This window comes from Xenopus tropicalis, chromosome 3, assembly GCF_000004195.4.
Source record: "Xenopus tropicalis strain Nigerian chromosome 3, UCB_Xtro_10.0, whole genome shotgun sequence".
NCBI lineage: Eukaryota > Metazoa > Chordata > Amphibia > Anura > Pipidae > Xenopus > Xenopus tropicalis.
In genome coordinates, this window is record NC_030679.2 from 36,353,781 (window position 1) to 36,378,004 (window position 24,224).

General features: G+C 38.3%; 1 protein-coding gene across 1 annotated transcript in view; it reads right to left on the reverse strand.

Moving 5' to 3' along the window:
• Window positions 1-1,046: 1,046 nt before the first annotated feature.
• The window catches only part of slc22a4 (solute carrier family 22 (organic cation/zwitterion transporter), member 4), a 28,625-nt gene continuing 5,447 nt past the window's right edge, over window positions 1,047-24,224 (reverse strand). The window contains 9 exon segments of the mRNA NM_203992.1: window positions 1,047-1,822; window positions 2,131-2,266; window positions 2,683-2,865; window positions 3,928-4,142; window positions 5,960-6,060; window positions 6,973-7,099; window positions 7,673-7,844; window positions 8,447-8,601; window positions 9,198-9,301. Of these exon segments, the coding sequence (NP_989323.1) occupies window positions 1,735-1,822; window positions 2,131-2,266; window positions 2,683-2,865; window positions 3,928-4,142; window positions 5,960-6,060; window positions 6,973-7,099; window positions 7,673-7,844; window positions 8,447-8,601; window positions 9,198-9,301 (1,281 nt within the window). The 3' untranslated portion in view covers window positions 1,047-1,734.

Below are 24,224 nucleotides of genomic sequence, written 5' to 3' on the forward strand. Positions count from 1 at the left end.
TTTGACCACTCCCCTTTTTGAAACCGCACCCACTTGAAACCGCACCCATGTTATCACATGACCATACCCATATTAATGGTTGTAGTACAGCAAAAACCTGCCATACTCTGCCTGCCCTACCCTGCCTGTGTGTGCCATACTCTGCCTTCCCTAACCTGCCTGTGTGTGCCATACTCTGCCTTCCCTACCCTGCCTGTGTGCCATACTTTCACTGTGTGTGCCATTCTTGGCTGGTTTGTGCCATACTTGGCCTGTGTGTGCCATACTCTGCCTGCCCTACCCTGCCTGTGTGTGCCATACTCTGCCTTCCCTACCCTGCCTGCGTGTGCCATACTTTCACTGTGTTTGCCATTCTTGGCTGGTTTGTGTCATACTTGGCCTGTGTGTGCCATACTCTGCCTGTGTGTGCCATACTCTGCCTGCCCTATGCTGCCTGTGTGTGCCATAATCTGCTTGCCCTACCCTGCCTGTGTGTGTATGGCACACACAGGCAGCATACAGTGACACAATGCTGGCACTGCTCCTACAGTCTGCACAATAACTATATATTAAAAAACTTTTTAATTGCAGTACCACCTCAGTATATGTTCTTTTTGTAGAGTGCAGGGATTATTTGTGGGTTTCTACTGCTCCTGAGGTGTGAACAGGGGAACAATATGGGTGATTACAGCCTGAGCCTGAGGTGTGAACACTGCAGGGGGTGAACAATGCAGAGATTAAAAGGTGTGAACAACACAGGGGATTACATATTTAAACAATACAGCCTGATTACAGCCTGAATCTGAGGTGAGAACCATGCAGGGGGGGCAGTTAATCTCAGTACTGATACCATTTAAACCTTACACAAGAGTAAGCCATCAAAGCAGCCAGACAGGTGGGGGGCCACACAGAGGGGGGTCGCGGGCCGCCAGTTGGACAGCACTGGTCTAATGAATCGAACAATTGAGCCTTTTGGCCATTAGATTAAACACCAGCAGGTGCTGGAAAACTTGTGTGAAAAGAGGGTAGAATCAATGTAGCAACACACAGTGGAATCCTGCAAGAAGTGAAAGCCTTGGGAAAAGAAGTGTATTTCAGTAAGACATTGAGTCCAAGCATAAAGGCAAAACTACAAGAATGGCTTATATATATCTGCATCTTCCAGGGTACTCCAAATCTCAATCCAACAGAGGAATTTATGGCTGAAAAAGGGCAGTTCCCTCATGGCCCCAGTTTAATCTGAGAGTATAAGCAGTTTTGCCAGGCTGGAATTGCTGCCAAGGGAGCATCAGTTATGCAATAGGTTATATCTGTTGTTGTATTCATTGTAATTATTTAAAATCACTACTGTTATTTCACTCTTACATTAGAGTCTTTTTCTGTTGTGTCAGGAAAACAAACTTAAATCCACTGTAATTCCATGTCCAATAAAACTTGAAAAAGTTTTCCAAAGTAGTAACTTCCAAAGAGATTTCTGATTTTTTAAGTCAGATTAACAGCTATTTGAAATTGAGAGTGAAACAGCTACCCTCAAACCCTTTGTTTCACCTTCTACTCCATGAAACCCAAATAAAAAAAATAGAGTGATAAAAATAAACATTAACTGTCCAAAAAATTCAAGTGTTCTCAGTTTTGTTCCTTAGGCCATGGTTTAAGATTCTTTGAAGCCCTTTTAAAGAACTGTCCAGGATTTTTTGGAATGTTTCAGACTTTCACATGATAATTAAGACTCTGCACAATGGCAGATGTCTTTCATCATAACTTTGTGTTGATCAAAATACAGTTTTTCTTGACTTCTGGGTATGCAATATCTTCTCTGTGTATCTTTCTTCTGCAGCATAACCTTGGGAAAAAAAATAAACCATTCTGTGAGTGAAACAAGTGGAATGGCATGTTACACCCAGTGACAAGCAAACAAATGCCTTTCTCAAATGTTTTTATGTAACTATATCATGTCAAAATTATTTCCCCACCGGTAGCTAAAAGATCCATCACTCTGGGCGACAGATCCGATATTATATATATATATATATATATATATATATATATATATATATATATATATATATATATATATATATATATATTTTTTTTTTTTTTTTTTTTTTTAAATGTCTAAAATGTTACATAGCTAAGTAATAGTTATCCTACCCTTTGATGCTTTGTGTCTGCTCAATCGTCTCTGGGAGGGGTTTCCCAAAGGTTTCTGGGAAGAATAAGACCAGGATTCCATTAGCCACAGTCAGACTCCCCATGAGAATATAAGGCAGCAATCTATTGTAAGCACCTATGGAAAATAACCAATAATAAAAGTTAAAGACAGACCTTACACAAGTATCAAATGTTGTTAAATACCATATTGCAGTATCCCAAACTCAAAGAAAAATATTTGCTTAAAAAATATGTTTTATTCAAAGATCCATATGAAAAGCATACAGACCCCACAGTGTTTTGCCTTATGCGTTTCGTACCCTTCTGGTACTTAGTCATAGGCAATTGTCCTAATTGGAATCAAACCTAGGACCTCACAGCTGCAATGCAACACTGATTGAACCCTTTAGGGCATGTACCCAAGATTGGTTATACAACTGGTTGTTATGTGATTTTGTGTGTGTAACAGCACTGCACTGTATTGGAATAAGAGATCTCATTCTGCACCACCCAAAGAGTACACAAAAACCTAAAAAGAATGATGAAACTTACCAAGGTAAACAAAATATGGAGAAATGACGCTTCCTATTCGGGATGACACTGATCCAATTCCAACACCTGTGTTTCTAATTACGGTAGGGTAAAGTTCAGCTGTGTAAACATACACCATGGAAAAAGCTGCTGTGACCCCAAACTTCCCCACCATAACCAGAACAGTAGATAAGATCTGAAGATCTACAAATTAAACACACACAAAATATAATTAAGATTCCTTCTCTTGACATATTGACATTTAGCATTAGGCCTAGTAGATGTACACTAAAAAGCACGAGTTTATTCAACATATTCATACATATGACTGTCTCCATGTAGATAGAGAGCAAGATATTATGCAGTTTTGCATTTACTGGGATAGCAGCGGATGTGATCTACTTAGACTTAAAACATTTGATACTGTACCTCATAGAAGGTTAATGGTTAAAGAATGTTGGCTTGGAGCAAAATATTTGTACTTGGATAGAGAACTAGCTGAAGCATACATTACAAAGAGTGGCGGTGTAAATGGAACATTATCTTATTGGACCAGTGTTAGTCTGTCCTTAGGGGTCTGTCCTTAGTCCTTTGCTTTTTAACTTGTTTATTAATGACTTGACGGTGGAGACTGAAAGTAAAAGTTTGTCTAATTCCAGGGAGTATCATTCTGGGGCTACTAAAGCAAATAAAGTGCTGTCTTGTATAAAAAAGGGCATTGACTCAAGGAATGAAAACATAATTTTGCCTCTTTATAGATCCCTGGTAAGGCCTCACCTTGAGTATGCAGTGCAGTTTTGGGCTCCAGTCTTAAGAAGGATATTAATGAGCTGGAGAGAGTGCAGAGACCAACTAAACTGGTAAAGGGGATGGAAGATTTAAGCTATGAGGGTGGGCTGTCAAGGTTGGGATTGTTTTCTCTGAAGAAAAGGCTCTTGGGAGGGAACATGATTACTTTTTACAAGTACATTAGAGGACATTATAGAGAAATAATGGGTGATCTTTTTTCCCATAAATATAATCAGCGCACCTGAAGCCACCCCCTTAGAACAGATACTGATATATATTATTATTTACTGTATGTGAATGTATATATAGGTCAGAGTAAGTCTATATATATGTGCACTGAAGTGTGCTTGGAGGGGTTGAACTTGATAGACTTTGGTCTTTTTTCAGCTCAACTTAACTATATAATTTATATAACTTTAGCACATATTTTTCTAAATATGCTCAATCCAAATCCAGAACCTAAAAATAAACACTTACCTAGAGGGACCAGCTGAATGAGAAGAAGAACAACCCCACCTAGCAGCAAGGAACCGCACATTGAATAACGTCTTGATATGTATCTTAAAAGCAACCAGGCGAAAATGTTTGATGGAACTTCAATGGCAGCAAGAAGAAAGCAATTTAAGAATGGATCTCCATGTAAATTAGGGGTGTTCAGTGAAATACCAAAATATCCAATAGATGTGATCAACCTGCAGGGAATGGGACAGAAACACTGAGCAGGTTATAAAACACCTACCTATACTACCAATAAGAATGGCATGACAAAACAAAAAAATAAAATAATATGTGTTTAACCCATACCAGTCTGATAATCTAAACACGTCTGCCTGGAAATTCTGTGATTTATGTCCCTGTCACAAATAAATGTGTATTGTGTGTAATGATGCTATTATTATCTTGCTACTGGCGTTGCTGGTCTGCATTGAAGCAAACCCTATATTATTTAGAGTACTATTTGCAACATCTGTAAGAAAAGACAGAGATTGACATACATCTTACATACTTGGGGTAGGGGCACAATTATCAGGAATGCTTGAGGTTCTCAGGATATGGTTTCTTAGGAGCACCATGCCTTGAGACTACCAAAAAACATCTACATATTAAAAAAAGAAGAAGGAAATGTTTTGGATTTAAGGATTATGGCAGCTTAGTTATCGCCATGAACAAGGTAAAAATTATTACAGAAAAAAATATCTGTAAACAAATGCATACAAATGAACTGCTCTATGGGAAATGGTATTGTGTATTTTGTAGCTTTGTAGCAAAGTGTTCTGGAAAATATATGCCCTATTTGAGATATAAAAGGCAAGAAAAGTATCTTCTTTTTAACCGTGCTCATACTCAGTACCAACAATCTTTGAATATGGTAGCAAAGTCACCCATTTACAGGAACAAGCTTATTTTCTTATACCAGCTCTATAGGAAACCATCTCATACTACTGTAAATGCAATTATTAAGAGCAAGAAATTCCAATAAGACATAGGCTCTCTAAAGTTTTTCTCAGGGTTCAACTTATATTTTGTGGACATCACTGCAGCAAACAAGGATCTGTAAAAGGATTAGAAATCTATCCACCTGTTACTCTTAGGACATCCATAATATGTGGATACAGTCGGTACAGCTGAAAAATTGTGCACTAGAATGAGCTTACATGCAAGCGATAAAAAAAAAAAACATGTAAAGGTGTAACTTACAGCTTATTAGTTCCAAAAGTGTTGAGTTTTGTGTCAAAGTGATGGTCCTTTATCAGTCTGGTAATAAAGAAAGCTATAGAGCAACTCAAGTTTTTAGCACAATATTATGTTGGTTTTGCACAACTGTGCCCCTGTGCTATTATGATACTAAAATCTACAGTTAGTATGGATGTTGGTATTTATAGTTTGTGTATGTGAGTGTATAGATAGGTCAATATAAGTTTGTGTGTGAGCCCTGGAGTTTGCTTTGAAACTTGACAGACTTTGGTCTTTTTTTCAACCCAACATGACTATGTAATTATGTAACTTAGCTTATGGCTGATAAATTTGCAGCAGTGTTTCAGATAAACCACACTGTGTGTTCTCTCGTGCTTCTATAGGGCACTGAGACATGGCATAATGCTATTTAGATTTTAAAAGCAGACAAAGCCTTGAAAGCTTCCCTTGTCCACTTTGTTATTAAGTATATCAGTAGAAATACTATGGAGAACATTTATGAAAGTGGGAAAAGTGTGACAGACTTTCTGTTGGACTGTGGCGAGTTCGAATTTCACACTTTGATATATATGACCCAAAGTAAGTATCTGACAGGACAGGGGAAGGTGGCAGACTCTAGCTACTGTTCAAAGATGTGGAAATAATGTAATTGTTCCATACACATTTTAAGACCCCTAAAAGGATATTTTATATCTGTACTAAAAACAAATTTAGCCTTTATTTACTAGTATGTAGAAATTTTGGGAAATTTGTTAATTCATCAAAATGACTGCTATTTTGTTGCCTATTTTCCTCAGAAGACTTCCCAGCTTACCAAAGAAATACAGTCATTATTGTGATGATGCGAACGTTAAAGGTCTTCACAAGATCCAGAAGCGTGTAGCTTCTCTTCTGCCGTTCTGCTATATCTTCCAGCTGTGAAAGATGGAAATGTTTAACCATGGCCGTTTCTAAGCTGAATGTCACACTGTGTTAAACTGTAATAGACGTCTCTCTAAAAGAAGAGAAATCATTACACAACTTTTATGAAGGATCATCAGTTTACTAAAACAATAATCACATGTATTAGTAATATACAAAAACAAGGGAAACACAAGTGTGTGAGACAAGAACAAATAGGCTTTTACTTTTAACCAATGCCTGCTCAAATTGCTGCTCACAAAATGGGTACAGGATCCGAGCATTTGGGTAATAAACTTAGCTAAAGCAGGGCCAGTAACATTTAGTCATGTATTAAATCTTTAAATATTTTAGAAATACAGTTTTAATAATCAATTTGGACATTAAAGGAAAAGGAAAGGTACTTATCTGGTATCCTGGGCCAGTGCTCCTGTTAGCAGTAAAAGGCACTGGTCCGGGGTACCTGCAACCTCTTTCTTCTTCTGCCTTTGTGCCACACAGTAGAGTGAAAAGACAAACTTAAAAAAGAAAATCAGCTTTATCTCTCTACTGCGCAAGCGACAGCCCCTGGGTTCCGAAGATAGACAAGTTAAGGAAGAGGACTACATGCTCACATGAACCCTAGGGAAGTGCAGTTTTCTGTTAACAGGACCACCAGCCCAGGGTATCAGGTAAGTGATTACAATTGTTGGGGGGGTGCCTGAAATTTGTTAGGCACTCCCAAGTAATTGTAACTTTCCTTCTCTTTTAATGAGATAGGGATGGAAGCATCTACTTCTATGATAAACAGCTATCAAAATTTGGCACTGCTTATACTGGAGAAGAGGTGCTTATGAGTATGGTGTAAAGGCATGAACATGCAGGATCAATACCACAGTAAAAGCAGCCAAGATAAGCAATGAATTAAAAAGGTACATAGATAGTTACTTCAGTAGTTTTAAATATGACAGCAGGGGCTGGGACTCTATTTATCTTTGCTGCCTTTCGGATGATGACTTCTGCTTCCTCTAGCCTGCCCTTACAGATGAGCCACTGTGGAGATTCTGGTATAATCCTGCAACAAATCAAACATTACATTTTTCAATACCAAAAAAAATGTTTTTCTTGCCCAAAGAAACCTTATCAAACTTTTATTATAACCCTCAATATACAATGACTTATTTTCTGGGTGAATGTATAGATTAGGGTTTGTGCTTTTATTGTGGGAGCATAAGATTACATAGGGCTGAAGCTTACTCTGTTTATAGGTGGTACACTTATTGGTGGGTACTCCTGTGTGCATTCTCTGTATCTTTGTATTGTGAATGCAGCCATGAGTGCAAGCTCAGACACACCAAAAGAACCACCATAAGGTACCTCAGCTGTAATCATTAGTGGACTGGTCCTTTTCTAAAACCAGCCAAACGTGAATATGGTCGATTGGCCAAAGTGTTCATTTTATGGGACCACACACAGGCAATCAAAGAACTGTGTGGAATGTAATGAGTGAAAACTCATGTCATGTGTAACCTCTGTACCAAAGAAACAGAGCTAAAGCAAGCTAACAAATACAAATAATGGAGAATAAAACACTTGTATGTGGGGTATCTATATACAGTATATCACACAAAGAATCTTCTTTACTCACCACCACAGTGGAATACAGAATAGACCAGGAATAGTGAGAGCCAGTAAGAGTGTTCTCCAGTCTCTAATGAAGTAAGCAAACAGTGGCAACATCATGTAGCCAATTGCAAAAAATATGCATGTACCCAAGGTAGAAAAGATGATTCTAGCAGACTTGCCAAGAATTTCCGTCCCTATTAAGAAAAATTAAAAACCTTGATTTATTTTTAATTTATTTAAAACCAAGTTTCGTATGGACATGTGTTACAAACATGCACTGTAGCTTTGGTCAGTTTATGCTATTAAGATACATTTATAAATACCAGAGCAAACTACAGGTATGGGATCCATTATCCGAAAACCCGTTATCTAGAAAGCTCAAAATTATGGGAGGGCTATCTCCCATAGACTTCATTTTAAAGAAATAATTCAAATGTTTATAAATGATTTCCTTCTTGTCTTTAATAATAAAACAGTACCTTGTACTCAATCCCAATTAAGTTATAATTAATCCTTTTTTCGAGGCAAAACAACCCTATTGAATTTTTTTTAATGTTTACATTTTTTTTGTAGCCTTACTGTATGGAGATCCAAATTACAGAGATATTCCTTATCCAGAAAACCCAAGGTACTGAACATTATGGATAACAGGTCCCATACCTAGCAAATCCTAAAAAAGTATATACTATACTGCTGAACTCATGATATGAAGAGTTTGTAGATGATACAGTTACAAACTTGTAGATGTAGGAAATACACCTATATACGAAGATCATGTATTTATTATATATCATACCTAATATGAAAGCTGCAACATAGTTGGAAATCTGACCCATTCCAACAATGAGGAAAAGAATGGCAAACATTTCCCAGCTAGTAGAGAAAACCTGTACAATGCTGAAGCCAGTCTGTATAGCCATGGTCACAAAAAGAATTTTCTTTCTTCCAAAACTACAAATAAATGGAATAAGGAAATCAAACATGAGTTACTTAATACTGGTAGTACTGACATTAAAAAAACAGCAACACTAACAAGCTAATCAAACTCAATAACTGAGAGCCTCAAATAATCTTATCAGACACCCAAATATTCTCTTATGCAGAATATATATAAATCAAAGATATTTTTATATATACAGCATAGAATTAATAGCATATCAGGTTAAAACAGGGGTCCCCAACCTTTCTTACTCGTGAGCCACAATCAAATGTAAAAAGACTTGGAGAGCAACACAAGCACCATAAGTAAGTTCATGGAGGTTCCAAATAAGGGCTAAGATTGGCTATTAGGCAGCCTTTATGCACACTGTCTCCTTACAGGGGGCTTTATTTAGTACTAAATCTTGTTTTTATTCAACCAAAACTTGCCACCAAGTCAGGAATTAAAAAAATTACTACCTGGTTTTGGGGGCACTTTCAAAAGGCCCTGGTGGGGCCGAAATGTAAGTCTCCCGCAATAAAGATTTTTACTGACATAAGTCCTGACATGTGTGAGATTTTCTTCATCAGTGTTATATATATAGTTATATAGCAAAAAGAAACATTACCTGTCTGATAGTTGACCGGAAACAAATGAACCAAGTAGCACACCAACAAAAAACAATGATGTTGTTAATGGTCCCTTCCAGTCATTTTCACACACAATGTCCCACTGTAAATAAATTGAAATATAGCAAGATTTAAATGCAAGAGTACTAAAAATGACCAACTAAAATTACATATAAACATTTTTCCAGCAAAATTTTAGTCTGAGTTAGTTAATCTTAGTACTATAAAATATTAAGATTTTTTATTTTGAAGTTAATGAAGGAACTTAAAGGAGAAGGAAAGGCTAAGTCACTTGGGGGTGCCAAAATGTTAGGCACCCCCAAGTGACTTACATGACCTACCTTGTACCCCAGGCTGGTGCCCCTGTTAGGAGAAAACAGCACCAGCCCAGGGCACCTGTAGACACCGCTTCCTCCTTCCTTTGCGCGCTGCTGCCGAAATCCGTGGGCCGGCGCATGCGCAGTAGAGTGAAAAGCCGACTCTAATGTTTAAGTTCGGCTTTTCACTCTACTGCGCATGCGCGCGCAAGCAAGGAAGAAGCAGGAAGCGCCGGCAGCTGCCCCGGGCTGGTGCTGTTCTCTCCGTACGGGGGCACCAGCCCAGGGTACAAGGTAGGAGTTCTAAGTCACTTGGGGGTGCCTAACATTTTGGCACCCCCAAGTGACTTAGCCTTTCCTTCTCCTTTAAAGGTAAGAACAATGGGGGTTGCCAAGTTGTGCACCTCTTCTTCTAGAAACTAAGGTAATTATAGGTAGTGTGTTGGATATCTGTAGTGGGCAAGTTATCTGCAGATTTGTTAAGTGATGGCTATCAAGAACATGTTCTTATGGGTGAAGACGCACAAAGCTACTAGAAGCAGCTACTTGTCATGGCTACTAAAACAGACAATGCTGATCATTTACTGATACTGTAACTGTATTTTAGCAGAGGTAATTCTCAGTATTGTCTATGGCAGGGTATTTTCTGGTGTTTAGCAGCTGTGACAAGTAGCTGCTACCAAGTAGCTCTGCGTGTCTTCAACCTAAGGGCAGTGGCACATGGGGAGATTATTTGCCCTACGATAAATCTTCGTTGTCCCGTGCGACTAATCTCCCCGCAATGCCACTTTCAAGGCCACTTCGAGCGACTTTCAGAAATCTCAGTGACACGTATGCCATCCCACTGGCGATTTACATTCTTGCCGATGGGATTGGCATTGCGGGGAGATTTGGCACCTGCGGCAACGAAGATTTGCCACGGGCCGTCTCCCCTTCTGTCACCTCCCTAATAGTATGCTGTGGGGCCTTGTATTGTGTCCATGTTCATTTAATTTTACCTTAATTACTTGGGGTAGGTATCCTTGCAGACTTTGCCAGTACAGGTATGGGATCAGTTATCTGGAAACCCATTATCCAGAAAACTCTGAATTACAGAAAGCCCATCTCCCATAGACTCCATTTAATGAAATAATGTATATTTTTAAAACTGATTTCCCTTTTCTCTGTAATAATAAAATAGTAACTTGTTTTTGATCCCAACTAAGATATAATTACTCCTTATTGAAGGCAAAATATTCCTATTGGGTTTAATTGTTTTATTGAATTTTTAGTAGATTTAAGGTATGAAGATCCACATCCGGAATACCGTTGGTCCCAAGCATTCTGGATATTGGGTTTTATACCCGTATAAGGGCATCTCTGCAATGTATCAACAGGGAAAGGCTTTTCACAGGGTTAAACACAGAAGTAAAAATGGAAAAATGGAACATCTTTAAAACATTGCTTAGCAAGTATACAGGTCAGTATATTCCCCTTGTAAGTAAGGAAAGACATTGCAGAGGAAAACTTTTATGGCTGAATAAAAGTGTTAGTGTCGAGGCTGGAAAGAAAAACATGCTTTTAAGGCATTAAAGTTAGCTGGGACAGCAGAAAGTTTCATCAGGTACAAGGAAGCAAATAAAGCATGCAAAAAAGCTATCAGGCTAGCTAAAATAGAGATGGAAAGGGATATTGCAGCTAGGAGTAAAATTAATCCGAAATTATCTTTATATATGTAAATAGTGAAAAAATGAAGCAATTACTTACAAAGGTCTATCAGCAAAAAACAAACAAGATGACCTATGGGGCCTATACAACTGATGTTAAAAACTGTGTACCCACAGAGTATGCCAATATTAATAACATTTCATTTTATGGAGATTCTTGACTTGTTTAGATTATAAAACCAAAATACCGGTAGTACAATTAAATATTTTCAAATCAGAACTCCAGAGAAATAATGATTACAAGGGCACAGCACACAGTAGTTCTGCTTTAACCCTTGAAATGCCACATTCTATGCCTGCTGCTCTTCTGGCTGTAAGTGCTCTGCAATGGCATTTAAAGTATCCATAAATTTCCCCTCAAGCAAACGAGCGCAGAATAGTGGCCCAGATCTTAAGATCGTTAAGAAATTGGTACAAATCTGGTGCAATGGAAGAGTATCCAAACTGTATATCATCGTTAGACGCAGTGAGATCCATGGTCAAATGGTTACATCATTTCATAAAATGCTTCTCAAAGTAGATATTATGAAAGCATTTGACTGCTTTATCAAAATCTTATATGTACTCTGGACCAAACCTATGTACCAAAAACAAACTTTCTCAAATTTATAAACGTCTATTCAACAAAGTGGCACTAAACATAAACCTCACAAAGTTTAGTTTAGAGTTCAAAACTCTAAGTAAAATGGTGGAGGAGAGGGGTAGGAATTACATCTCATTGTTTCAATCAAAATTACACTTAAGGTGGCCATACACGGGCCGACTATAGCTGCCGATATCGGTCCCTTGGACCGATTCGGCAGCTAATCGGCCCGTGTATGGGCAGGGCAGAGCGGCCTGGCCGACCGATATCTGGCCTGAAATCTCGATCGGCCAGGTTAGAAAATCCGGTCGGATCGGGGACCGCATCGGCTCGTTGATGCGGTCCCCGATCCGACTGCCCCATTGCCGCCCACATAATCCGATCGTTTGGCCCCAGGGCCAAACGATCGGATTATTTTTTTTTTTACCTAAATGCTCCCCGATATCGCCCACCCGTAGGTGGGGATATCGGGGGAAGATCCGCTCGCTTGGCGACATCGCCAAGCGAGCGGATCTGCTGGTGTATGGCCACCTTTATTCCCTTTAGTACACCAGAGTCCTTCCAATACAGAACATTTAAAAAAAGAATCTATTTCCAATGTCTAAGGCATGCAGCAGCACTGATGCTTTCTGAGGTAACACACAGCTAGAGTTTATACCTCCATTATATAGCATTGTTCTCTTTTAACGCCACTGCAATCAAAAAAATTCCCCTTGGCGGCTAATGGAAACTGCATCAGGGGGTGTCCCCATCCGAAAACAATGGTTTACATATAATGGACATACCAAAGGCCGTTTGTTTCTGGCCTTGGATATATAAGTTAAACCCTTAAACCATATGTGTCAATTTTAGGCAAAGTCCTAGAAAGGATATAAAAGGAAACCAGAGTCAGTCAAACAATACTTTACAGGACTGGAAGCATGTATCACAATAGTAAGATCCTAGATTGTGATAGTTTCAAGGCTAAAATATATGTATATGAAATACTAGCCAGTAATGCCTTGGATAAACATTTTGTTTTTAAGAAGATTTTGCAACCTTGCATAGCATACAGATACAATATACCCACATATTTGTTATTTCTAATACTGGGAAGCAATGGGACCACCCACTTCCCATATCTATGCAATCTTTATCTCCCTTTGGACAAATAAATCCCAAACTATTTTTCCCTATGATAAAAGAACTGAGACACAAATAAGTTTTTATTTTTGGAAGAGGCTTTTGGTATCTTTCCATCGTTTTCCTGAGGAAAATCACACATGAGTGTCCAAAACACTGGATTACATATGCCTTAATCACAATAAAATCAATATTTTTTGTCCCACTGAATAAAGTACAGTGTACATGATATATAATTTTTTATACCATAAGCCTTCTAAATATGCTGAATGAGTGTGGTATTCCACTTCTGCAAGCAAGCTTGACATAGGAACTTGTTTTGAAAGTTTTTTTTATAGAAGTCAATCTAAATATGCACCAATATCATTCACAGTATTCAAACAATAAACAATACCTTCAAAGACCACATTCACATGGGCGACTAATCTCCCCGAGTTGCCATGACCCACCATCCCACCGGCGAACATGTAAGTCGCCGGCGGGATGGCCTCACAAGTCTTTTTCGGCGATTTCAGGAAATCGCGCCGCCGCGGGTCATGGCAACGAACAGGGAGTTTTGTCACGGGCGACTAATCTCCCCGTGTGCCAGAGCCCTTAACCTGACTGCCCTGACGCTTTTGGCTATCTCCCCCCACCACCCAAGTCCTTTCTTTACACAAACAACTCGATATTAGAGACTCCTACTGTTATCAGTGGCAACTCCCTGTCCAAACATATGCCCTCTTCACCTGTCTCTTTATCAATGTTACATTTTACTCACAAAAACACATATAAAATAGTTTCTATGAAGGCTCTATGAAGTGACTCACAGCATAATTGTTTTCAGCAGGAAAAAAGTTAGGTTGAGGAAATCCAACATAATTAAAAATATAAGTGTTTAATTATATAAAGTGTTTGCTGCTTGGGGGCAATTGGAGTTCTGCAATTTAGCACTTTTGCTCATAAATAAGTCCCTGTTTGTGAAACTGATCTATTAAACATCCACTACAGTTTAGCGGTAAACTTTAGTCTTCTGTCAAAACTAGCAATGCTTGCACTTTTTATTCCACATAGCAATGATTGCCATAAAGGTTATTAAAGGCCAGCAAAAAAACCCAGATAACTTGACAAAATCAAATGAAGGTCAATGCTCAGCTGGAGTTTCTATTGAATAACATTTGTGCTGTGCTTATGGCCTTATAAGATTACCATTTCCAAGAGCATTCTTTGCATTCTTTGGTCACTTAATGAAACAAAATCTGCAATGTATACATTTTGGTGTCCAAGGGTATAAGCTACAATACCAAATTTTATGGCGTGCTCCTTTCTAATTGCTTGTACCAACTGTAGATACCAGTATTTTACATGTATGTCATAAACATTTATATTAGATGTTATAAAAAACAAGGCTTATAGAACAGGACATCGGTAGAGAATTATTATGTCTGTAGGAGGATTTAATCCTCAGGGTAAAGGTATTTCTATTCATTAGGTCTTAGAATCTTTCTGCCAAACAAGGAATATACCTGCTGTCTCCTGTCACTAGTATTGCTTGTGCAAGTATAATGGAGTCACAAATAGTCTCAGAAGCACAGAAGTTGCACAAGAAGGAAGCAGTCTGGTTAATGGATCCCCAATAATAACTATTAATGTTATATAAATAAAAAAGGAAGGATTTTACAAATAATTTTTCTATTATCACTCATTTATTTCCGTCCTATTAATTGATAACTAACATGCATATATTAATGTACCGTTACTAATATGACTAACCATTTAATGTCAAACACTTGCCACTCCCCTTATATAAAACAGCAATTAAAATACCATTTGGCAGCTCAAGACTTTTATCAACACGTACCATATTTTATCTTTCAAAACCTTACAGGGATATTTTGCACAAGTATTTAATCATGATGTTTTAGTATGGATATTTACTGGATATTTTATCACTTTTGGTATGGTATAAAATCTGATGTCTGAAAATTTTTGGTTTTTGGTTCCATAAATGTGTATATGTAATGTCTCTTTCACCTATCATTTATCCCTTTGTATGACTTATAATACTTACATTACAACATGTGTTACTGTGATAGGCCATATTTCATATATTTACACTTATACACAGTAACAGAGTAAGTTAGATTGAAAAAAGACACACATCACATCAGTCACCTTTTATTCTATATGAAACCTGCCAAACTGCTAGCTGATCCAGAGGAAGGCCAAAACCCCCTTTCTGAAGCTTCTCTAATTTGCTTCAGAGGGGAAAAAAAAATAATCCGTGAATCCAAGATATCAATCAGACCAGTCCATGGATCAGCTTGGTACTGTATTTTCTCACTGGCTAAAGGGGTTGCCCTTCTTAAAACTATCTAATGCATCTGTCAGTACAACTGATTAAGGGAGAGAATTCCACAAATTCACAGCTTTCACTGTAAAAAACCCTTTCCAAATATTTAGATGGAACCTCCTTTCTTACAATCAGAATGGATGCCCTCATGTCTACTGGAAGGTCCTACTGGTAAATAAAGCAGTAGAGAGATTATTATTTGTTCCACTTATATATTTATACATAGTGATTGTATCCCACTTAAGCACCTCTTCTCCAACATAAACACCTCAATTTGGCCAGTCTTTCTTCATAACTGAGACTTTCCAACATCTACTACAGTGATCCCCTACCAGTGGCTTGAGAGCAACATGCTGCTCATCAACCCCTTGGATGTTGTTCCCAGTGGCCTCAAAGCAGGTGCTCATTTTTGAATTTCAGAGGCAAGTTTTAGTTGCATAAAACCAAAGTATAATGTCAAACAGTTCACAATGGAGTTATTATTAGCCAATTATAGCTCTTATTGGCTCCCCCAGGAAACATTTTCATGCTCCTCAACACTTTTTCCATTTAAATGTGGCTCATGGGTATAAAAGGTTGGGGACCCCGGCTCTAATATAATATTTATTATATTATGCATAATTTACTTCACAGTAGAAATTGTTAATGGAAAGCGTTAATAGATAGAATTGGCTACAAGCAATTGTTAAACACAAGAAGGCCATTATCAAAAAGATTTTAAAACCTGCTCCTATCAGACAGACTAAACATAAATTATATCATGAAAGCTATTAGGTTACAAAATGTTTGTTACTGTATTTCTCAATAGTACACCTTGGCTCTACAAGTTATCATCCTGTTTTAATAGAAAATATTATTTAACTCATATCATATATATCTTTCTCTGTATTGCACTTGCTTTGTTCTTTTCCTGGCTGAATCCTTTTGACTAGCACATGGGCATGTTTTGTTTAACTACCTACCTACCAGAGATTCAACAGCATAACAGCCAATTGGTGTATAATTGCTACACATGAGAACACAGTCACACGCATTTATCACACTAAATCTGCTATGGACTTAGCACCTTTGCACTTGCTGAAATGACACCTAGGACTAATGCTTAAATAGACCATATCAAAGTTGTTTCTGCACCAACATTCTATAATGCACCATACCATCCTGGCTTTTCATTAGTCCTTTTGGTGCTGCATCACATGAACACTGAATGGACTACATCTTCTCCAGATTTATCCTATTTGACCTATGAAATGTCTTTATATGTATTCATCTTACTATGAACTACAACCCACTGCGTGTAGCATTTAGGTAGAGCAAAAACATTTTTTCCCTTATATATGTATACAGTATATATATGTTTTTGTTTTCATCTTGCACTGCGAGCTTAAGGATACTGCCTGACTAATGGTGGCCATACACTATGAGATCCACTCATTTGGGACCTCGCCTATCAGCAATTTTTCCACTGATATGCCCACCTAAGGTAGGTGTTTGGCCTTTGTGCCAAATGATCGAATTACAATGACTGGAATAGGAGCCTTCAAAACAAAGGGCCGCATCAATAAGCTGATACAGTCCCTGATTCGAAGGGAAAATCAAACTTGCCGGTTGACATCTGCCCAATTTTTATCTAGAAATAGTTCTGGTAGGCCTGTTGGGGGTCCCATACACAGGCACATAGGCTGCCAAATTGGTCTGAATGCCCGTGTATGGCCACTTTTAGAATAAAAACAAGTTTTAGATGTATGTTATTAACATTTATACTAGCTGTTATCAATGAACAAGGATTATGGAACAAGGCACTGAGAATTACTATGTTTGCTAAAAGTTTTTATTCACCAGGGTCAGTCTATTAGCTGAGGATTTTGAGGATTCACTTGTCACTTGGATTTGGATGAACCCTGCTGAAAATGCTAAATTCAAGCCACAACCCCAAGCAACTCCTGGATTCAGTGCATCCCTAGTTTTTTCATTCCAGTTTCTCAGGTAGCCAAGAAGAAAACATGTACTCTTTTATCTATTTATTTTTTAAAGCAAACTTCTAAACACAAATTACCCTGTCTCACCTTGGCGGCAGAGTAATGTGGTTGTGAATTGTGAACTTTACCCAAACCTTAGATCATGTTCTTCACTAATCATTAAGAAGAACCTTACAAGGTAAACACATGGGTTTACAGTCAGGAGTGCTTAAAGGGCAAGTGAAGTAGTTTTTTTTAAACAAATTGGTAAAAATATGTACATCAACAAATGTAACTGGATTTTTAAAAACTGTATTATATAAGGACCCTTATTTGTTATATAGCTATACAGGTAGGTTTAAAGTGGAGGCAACCTCAGGGGTCCTGGCCCTGGTAGCTTTTTCACGTCAGAAGGGGGCAAGGGGGGGTCTGCATCAGTAGTGCAGAGAGCTTAATAGCTCTCTCTGCACTAGAAGAGCTTAAATTCCAATTTAAAAATCGGAATTTCAGCTCTTTAAATTACCAGGAGCGGCTTTTTGCTCAACTCGCCTCATGCCAGCAGCACCCCTGAAGGGAGGGTATTTTTTTGGTAGCTAAATGCACAGAAGCCTTAAAGGAGAAGGAAAGTGCAATCAGGTTGGGTACCAAATGTTAGGGTCTGAAGCTAATGAAACATGGGGCAGTAATACAACAGTGTATTTTAAGTAGGTTAAGTAGTCATAAGAGTGTTCCTGCAGCACTGGTGTATGACCGTTTCTGGATTACCAAGCGTGCTTTCCCCAACCAAGTTGTGCACATCTAGCCTTCGGTTTGCGCCACTGCTTCTCCTGTGCCTGGCCTATGGTTCCTAAACACCACAGTAGCTGGGTCCTGCCTGGCTCCCCTCTCAGTCCCCTCCCAATCAGTTACACTGGGAGTCGAGAGTTGCTACAATTGTTACTAAAACCAACCCTAAAGCAACAGGTATACAGAAGGCTCCTTAAAGAAACCCACTACTTAGTTTCAGGTCTCTAGTCGGGGAATCCTAATAACATGATCATTTTTGCAAATGATTTATAACACCATGCCAATTTGAACTGCCTCACATGCAAAGTATAGTTGGTTCTTGTCCCAAAAATGCACATTAAAGCATTTCAATAACCACCTGTACTGGCAGTTTTACTTATAGCAATTTACAGTAAGCAATTCAAATGTATTTTCAGGTACTATGTTGCCTGCAGGGACATTGTGAGCACAACAAAGTGCACCAATTACGGCACACTCAAAAATCTTTAATGGAAGCATGGATTGCGAGACTCAAAACATCATGTAACCATCTGGAAATTGCAAAAGAAGGCAATTTCAAATGTTTTACATTTCAGTGTAAAGGTATTTTGGGAGATTTGTTGCCCAAGGGTAGCACAGATTTCCTATCATGTTCTACTGATCCAGAGTGTAAAATAAATGATAAATCTAGGTTTCATGGTCATTCCCTATTTCTGAATGGGAACAAAGAGGAGAAATAGATGGAAGAATAGATGCTAGCATATAAATTATACTAGGAGAATAAAGAGGTTGGGTGAGGAAAGGAGAAGCATACTGTCTTCATGAAAAACATTGTATGATCAGCATCTTTTAAATATTTAAATAACTGCCCCACTGGATGTTAAAAGGTTAACAGTAAAGCTGCAGCATATTCTATCTCATCCTCTACCCACTCAAAAAGTGAGTGGAGGAGATTTCTGGGTGCCTTTGAGATCTGATTTTGTATCAGAGTAGTTACTGCAGATGAAAGTGTATAGATAGGAGGATAGAGGAGGTCTGCACAAGGCAAATCCTTAAACCAGCCTACGCTGAACATGTGAAATCTATTGCTGAAGGTTTCTGTGCTGCTGGCAGGACTTCATGTCCTTTTTGAGAAGAGAACACATAAGTATAATAAGGAACCCATGCTTTTGCAAGAAACATTAAATGTTACACATTCGGATGGAGAAAGCTTTAAGCTAAGCATGCAAGAAAATAACTAATATACACCTGAAGCAAACTATGCCATACATGTTTCACACCTTGTTCTGACAGGCTGGAAGGAAAATGCTGGTTGTACTTGTTTTTAAATTACATTCTTGCTTAATAGGTTTTCCGCTTCATGTCGTGTTTAAAAATTCCTTCTAACCTTAATCAACAATAACATTCAGTAAGCCAAAGTGGCTTCAAATATCTAATGAATAATATTACACAAATATCAGAGCAGACCCAATACCAGGAAAGAATTAAGACATACAGCAGTTAAAATGAATATACCGTATATACTCGAGTATAAGCCGAGTTTTCCAGCACTCAAAATGTGCTAAAAAAGGAATCCTCGGCTTATACTCGAGTCAAGTCACACTTGTCCAAGTCATACTTGTGTCCTACCGGCGCATCCCATGTGGCGACCCACAGTAATCACATACCCCTTCTTCATAATTCCATAATATTTTTTTTTTGTTAAAACCTTATTTTAGCATTATTAGATGTTTAGACCGTACAATTATATGAAGAAATGCATCTTACACACACACACTGTAGCGCAGCGTGAACCCCACCGGCGCATCCTTGTCCTATCGGCTCATGCGACAGTCTTACTGGCCCATGCCCATCCCATGTCGCAACACCCCCCCCCCGTACACCACGCCAGCACGCACACACGTTGCGCACGCATGAGGCGCGACGTGTGTGCGTGCTGGAGCAGCGCAGGGGGGAGCGCGGGTCGTGACATGGGATGGGCATGGGCCAGTAAGACTGTCGCATGAGCCGATAGGACAAGGATGCGCCGGTGGGGTTCACGCTGCGCTACAGTGTGTGTGTGTAAGATGCATTTCTTCATATAAAAGTTATACATACGTATTTGTATATTTCCTGCTATGGGTACAAGCAGTTTTACAATTAAGCAGGGGTATTGTTACCCAGCACACTGTGAAAGGAGAACAAGGGGCTTTAGCATCTGCATTACATTTTAAAATGAGAGCAGTTGGTAATGGCAAGTGCAGCACAAATAGTGAGAAGCAGTGGGCAAACACTCTCTGGCACATTGTGCCTGTAGGTGCATGATATTATTCCTTTATAATATAGGATAACTGTATGCAGTAACTTTATAATTCCTTGAACAAGGGCAACAAGAGGTACTGTAGTTCTAAAACTGAACTGGATAAATAGAAAGACTAAAAAAGCCTGATGTGAAACCAAATTTTTAAATTTCTGTATCCCTGTAATTAACTATTTTATTAAACAGAGGTGACCGGTTTAATTATAGTTTAATTTTATATTTGTAATTGGATTTGAAATAAGAGAAATATTTACTGTTTCCTAGTACACATGATCTTTCTTAAACTTGTGATTCTACATCACTCACCCCAAACACTATACAGAACTATATAAGAATTAAATAACAAATTTACACATCACAATTTCAATATGTATGTAAAATTAAATGAGATATTAACTTGTACAACCTTGCATATGGTTATCTTATGTTGGATGCGCCTCATTTTCCAGCCCATACCTTGTGTTTATTAATATGGTAGTCATGTAAGCCCTTATGAGTGTCCTTTTATTAAATAATTTGATTATTGAAACTTAGCAGTAGCGGCTGCATTCCCCACCATAGGCTTATACTCGAGTCAATAAGTTTTTCCAGTTTTCGTAGGTAAAATTAGGTACCTCGGCTTATACTCGGATCGGCTTATACTCGAGTATATACGTTAATTGTATTTCCAAATAACAGAAGCAATGTAGAGGGTACTATTGGGGAAGAAAACATCACAAAGTGGATGTTGATGCAAAGGTGTCAAACCCCAGCCTGAGCTTAATGTAATGTAATCACAGCTACATAGGTAGCTACACCCTGTGATGTACCGGTTGCAGAATGGGTTCAGAAAAACACATGATGCAGAGAAATGCTGAATGATGGGATGAGACCATGGGATAATTGTGGCTTTATAAAGTAATAAAAGCCACAGCCTCTTAGTCAATAATCTACAATACTTTTATGGTTTAAAAAAACACTGGTATATCTGGTACAGTGGTGGGCACTGCCATGTTTCCTACAAACCAGCTAAGCTCCATTCATTATATTACAGAAAGTCTGTTATCATTCTAAGGGAATCCATAGTTAGCCTTTGTTTGAGGCAAAGGCTGTCCATTCTTGACATTCCTTGACCTCAGTCACAATGCAAAAGATAATGAACAGTAGCATGGTTCCCCAGTAACAATTTGGATCATTATTAGCTCTGTTAAAATCAAAAACAAGGCTTTGGCCTTATGTGTTTCGGCCACTAAGGTGTACCTGAAATGCGTAAAGCTTTGGCCTTATTTTTAATTTTTATGCAGGGCTAGTAAAGATATAAAAAATTTATACTGTGGACCCCTGCAGCTGTTCATCATTTTTTGAATCCTTAAAGAAACCAGGGGCCAAGGAAGGGTAAGAGATGCAGAGAAAGACAAAAGTGCATTGCCCAGCACCAACAAGGATGCCTTTTTGGAGTATAAAGGCTGCCCTATCAGAGCATCATTTTGAATGGGAAAATATGTATACCCAACTGCAACAAAAACACTACTACTCTAATCTCCCCAATTTCCATATCACTTTCCACGACCAGTAATGTCATACATGTGCCTATATCAGAGCATACACAAATGAACTGGGCCCATGTACCACTTGGGAGGGATGGGGCAGAGAGCACATGGCATGAAATGATAGAAGGGGGCAAGAGCTTTTATCACTTAGATATGTGTGTATTCTATGGGCTCTTGTTTTATTTGTTTTACTCTTGTTTTACAACATAGTCTTCTAGGATGATGATCTCATTAAACAAACATATCAGCTAGGCTAGGGGCATATTGTAGAAACTCAAATTAAAGCATGATAGCTCCTCCTTGCTATTACAGCAGTGTAACTTCCAACTGTTGGTGGACTAAAACTACCAACATGCTTTAACTGTTCATTATATGTTGGATAATTAAAGTCTCCAAAATTTAGGGTCAGTGCACCTGTTGCACCACCAATTACATATATATATATATTATCATGTGCACATGCTCTTTGGTCTATGTTGGAAAATAAATAGAATGTTTATTACAGGTTTTTGTAGAACACATATCAGCAGTGTATTGTGCAGAAAAACACCACAATATTAGTGATCTTAGAACACTGATTATGGTTTGTGTGATTATGGGGTAATAAAATAGAATGTTGCAGGAAAAGTCATATTGAATTAGTGTTCTGCAAACTTTAGCACCCAAGGGGTTAACTACTGCTTATACTTTGTCCATTTTTATAAAGAAATAATAGTGGATGAACAAGGGTTAAATGTCTTTGTGACCTTATCGGGTAGGAGGGGTTGATGTTTTTTTTTTATCAAACTGTTTAACTTTATTGGGGTTATGTAATAAAAGGCACTAATCAGTAACCTATAGCAACCAATCAGCAGGTAAAATTTTCTGTTCACTTGTCTAAAAGCACATATCTTATTGGTTGCTATGGGTTACTGCTCCTGGGCAAAGTTTGAGCCTTTTATTGTGTATTGTGTAAATATGGAATAAAAATTCCAGTGCCCTGGAACAAGAGATTTTTGATATGATGTGCAATTGGATACAACGTGCAATTTGGAGTTTGGTAGCTCCTGAGCCAGAGAGCAAAAAAATGAGTTGAAAAATCACTGGGTCAGAGTATAGGTAATTACTAAAAGACTGTAATCCCACATTTGACCAATCCTGCTAACCACAGGTATAATCCTAAATCATAGTTAATCAGTGTTGTTCTACATATAAATAAATAGCCATCCCTGATGCATCATCAACTCGAGTAACTATAGGATATAGTTAAAAACTGGTTTAATAAATGTAACTATTCTCAGTGTCACTAACAGTATGTTAAGAAATACAAATTATACATTTCAATACTATGCCTGTTATAACATTACTGTTCGCATTATATCTCATTTTACTAAATGCTATAAGCATGATTGGTGCCATACAGATAAAATACTTGAGATTCCCAAATTGTGGTGGCCCTGCTAAGGGGACGTAAATCAAGTGATGTTGTGCCTGAACTTCAAAACCTGTTTGGGTTGCTGATAATGTTTTTTTTACACCCCTGGATATATAGTCCAAACAAATCCCTAATTTTTAGTTATTTTTGTCCCATAGTGTATAATAACATAATAACAGAATGGATCCCTTACGAGTCAACTATATACTTAAAAGGGGAATATATAACAAGAAGAGGGCCACCACTGGAAGCAGACTTTTTTCTGAGGCTCTGTAAAAGTGAGTTGGTGCTTCTGTAACATACAGGGAAGAAATAAACATTAGTTTTATAGGCCTCAGATATGAGGGCTAGTACTTGGCTGTCTTGGCTGTGAATAGCAATACAGACCTTTTATGTTTAGGATCTATAGGAGGTCCATTTGGTCATGGCTTATTTATTTATAATTAAGCTACAGCTATATAAAAACATTTTTATCAATAATTTATTTTATCATTTCAAACATGTAAAGTATTAATACGAAAGCTGTCAAGGGAGTTATATCAAAATGAACTTCTATGACATGCAACCTGCCCTCCTCTCACAAAGTATAGTTCTACCATGCCCTGATGGTCCAGCCCTCAGGCTTTGTAGTTTTCTATATGTATTTGGGCAATTATTTGTCATGTTGCTTGTTTGGGGGCTGGAATATATTAAAGGACAAAGAAAGGCTTAATCACTGGGGAATATGTAGTTTATTAGGCAGCCAGTGATTAGAATCCCTATACCAGGGGTAGGGAACCTATGGCTCGGGAGCCAGATGTGTCTCTTTTGATGGCTGCTTCTGGCTCCCTGCCAAATATTTAATTAAAAAAAAAACAAAACAAAAAAACATAGGGGGCGTGGCCTGCGCACGGTGGATAGAAGACGTGTTCTAAGCCTTAGAACACATCTTCTATCCGCCGAGCGCAGGCCACACCCTCCTCCGCATCGCATCCGGCATCCTTGGCACCCACCCTACCTTG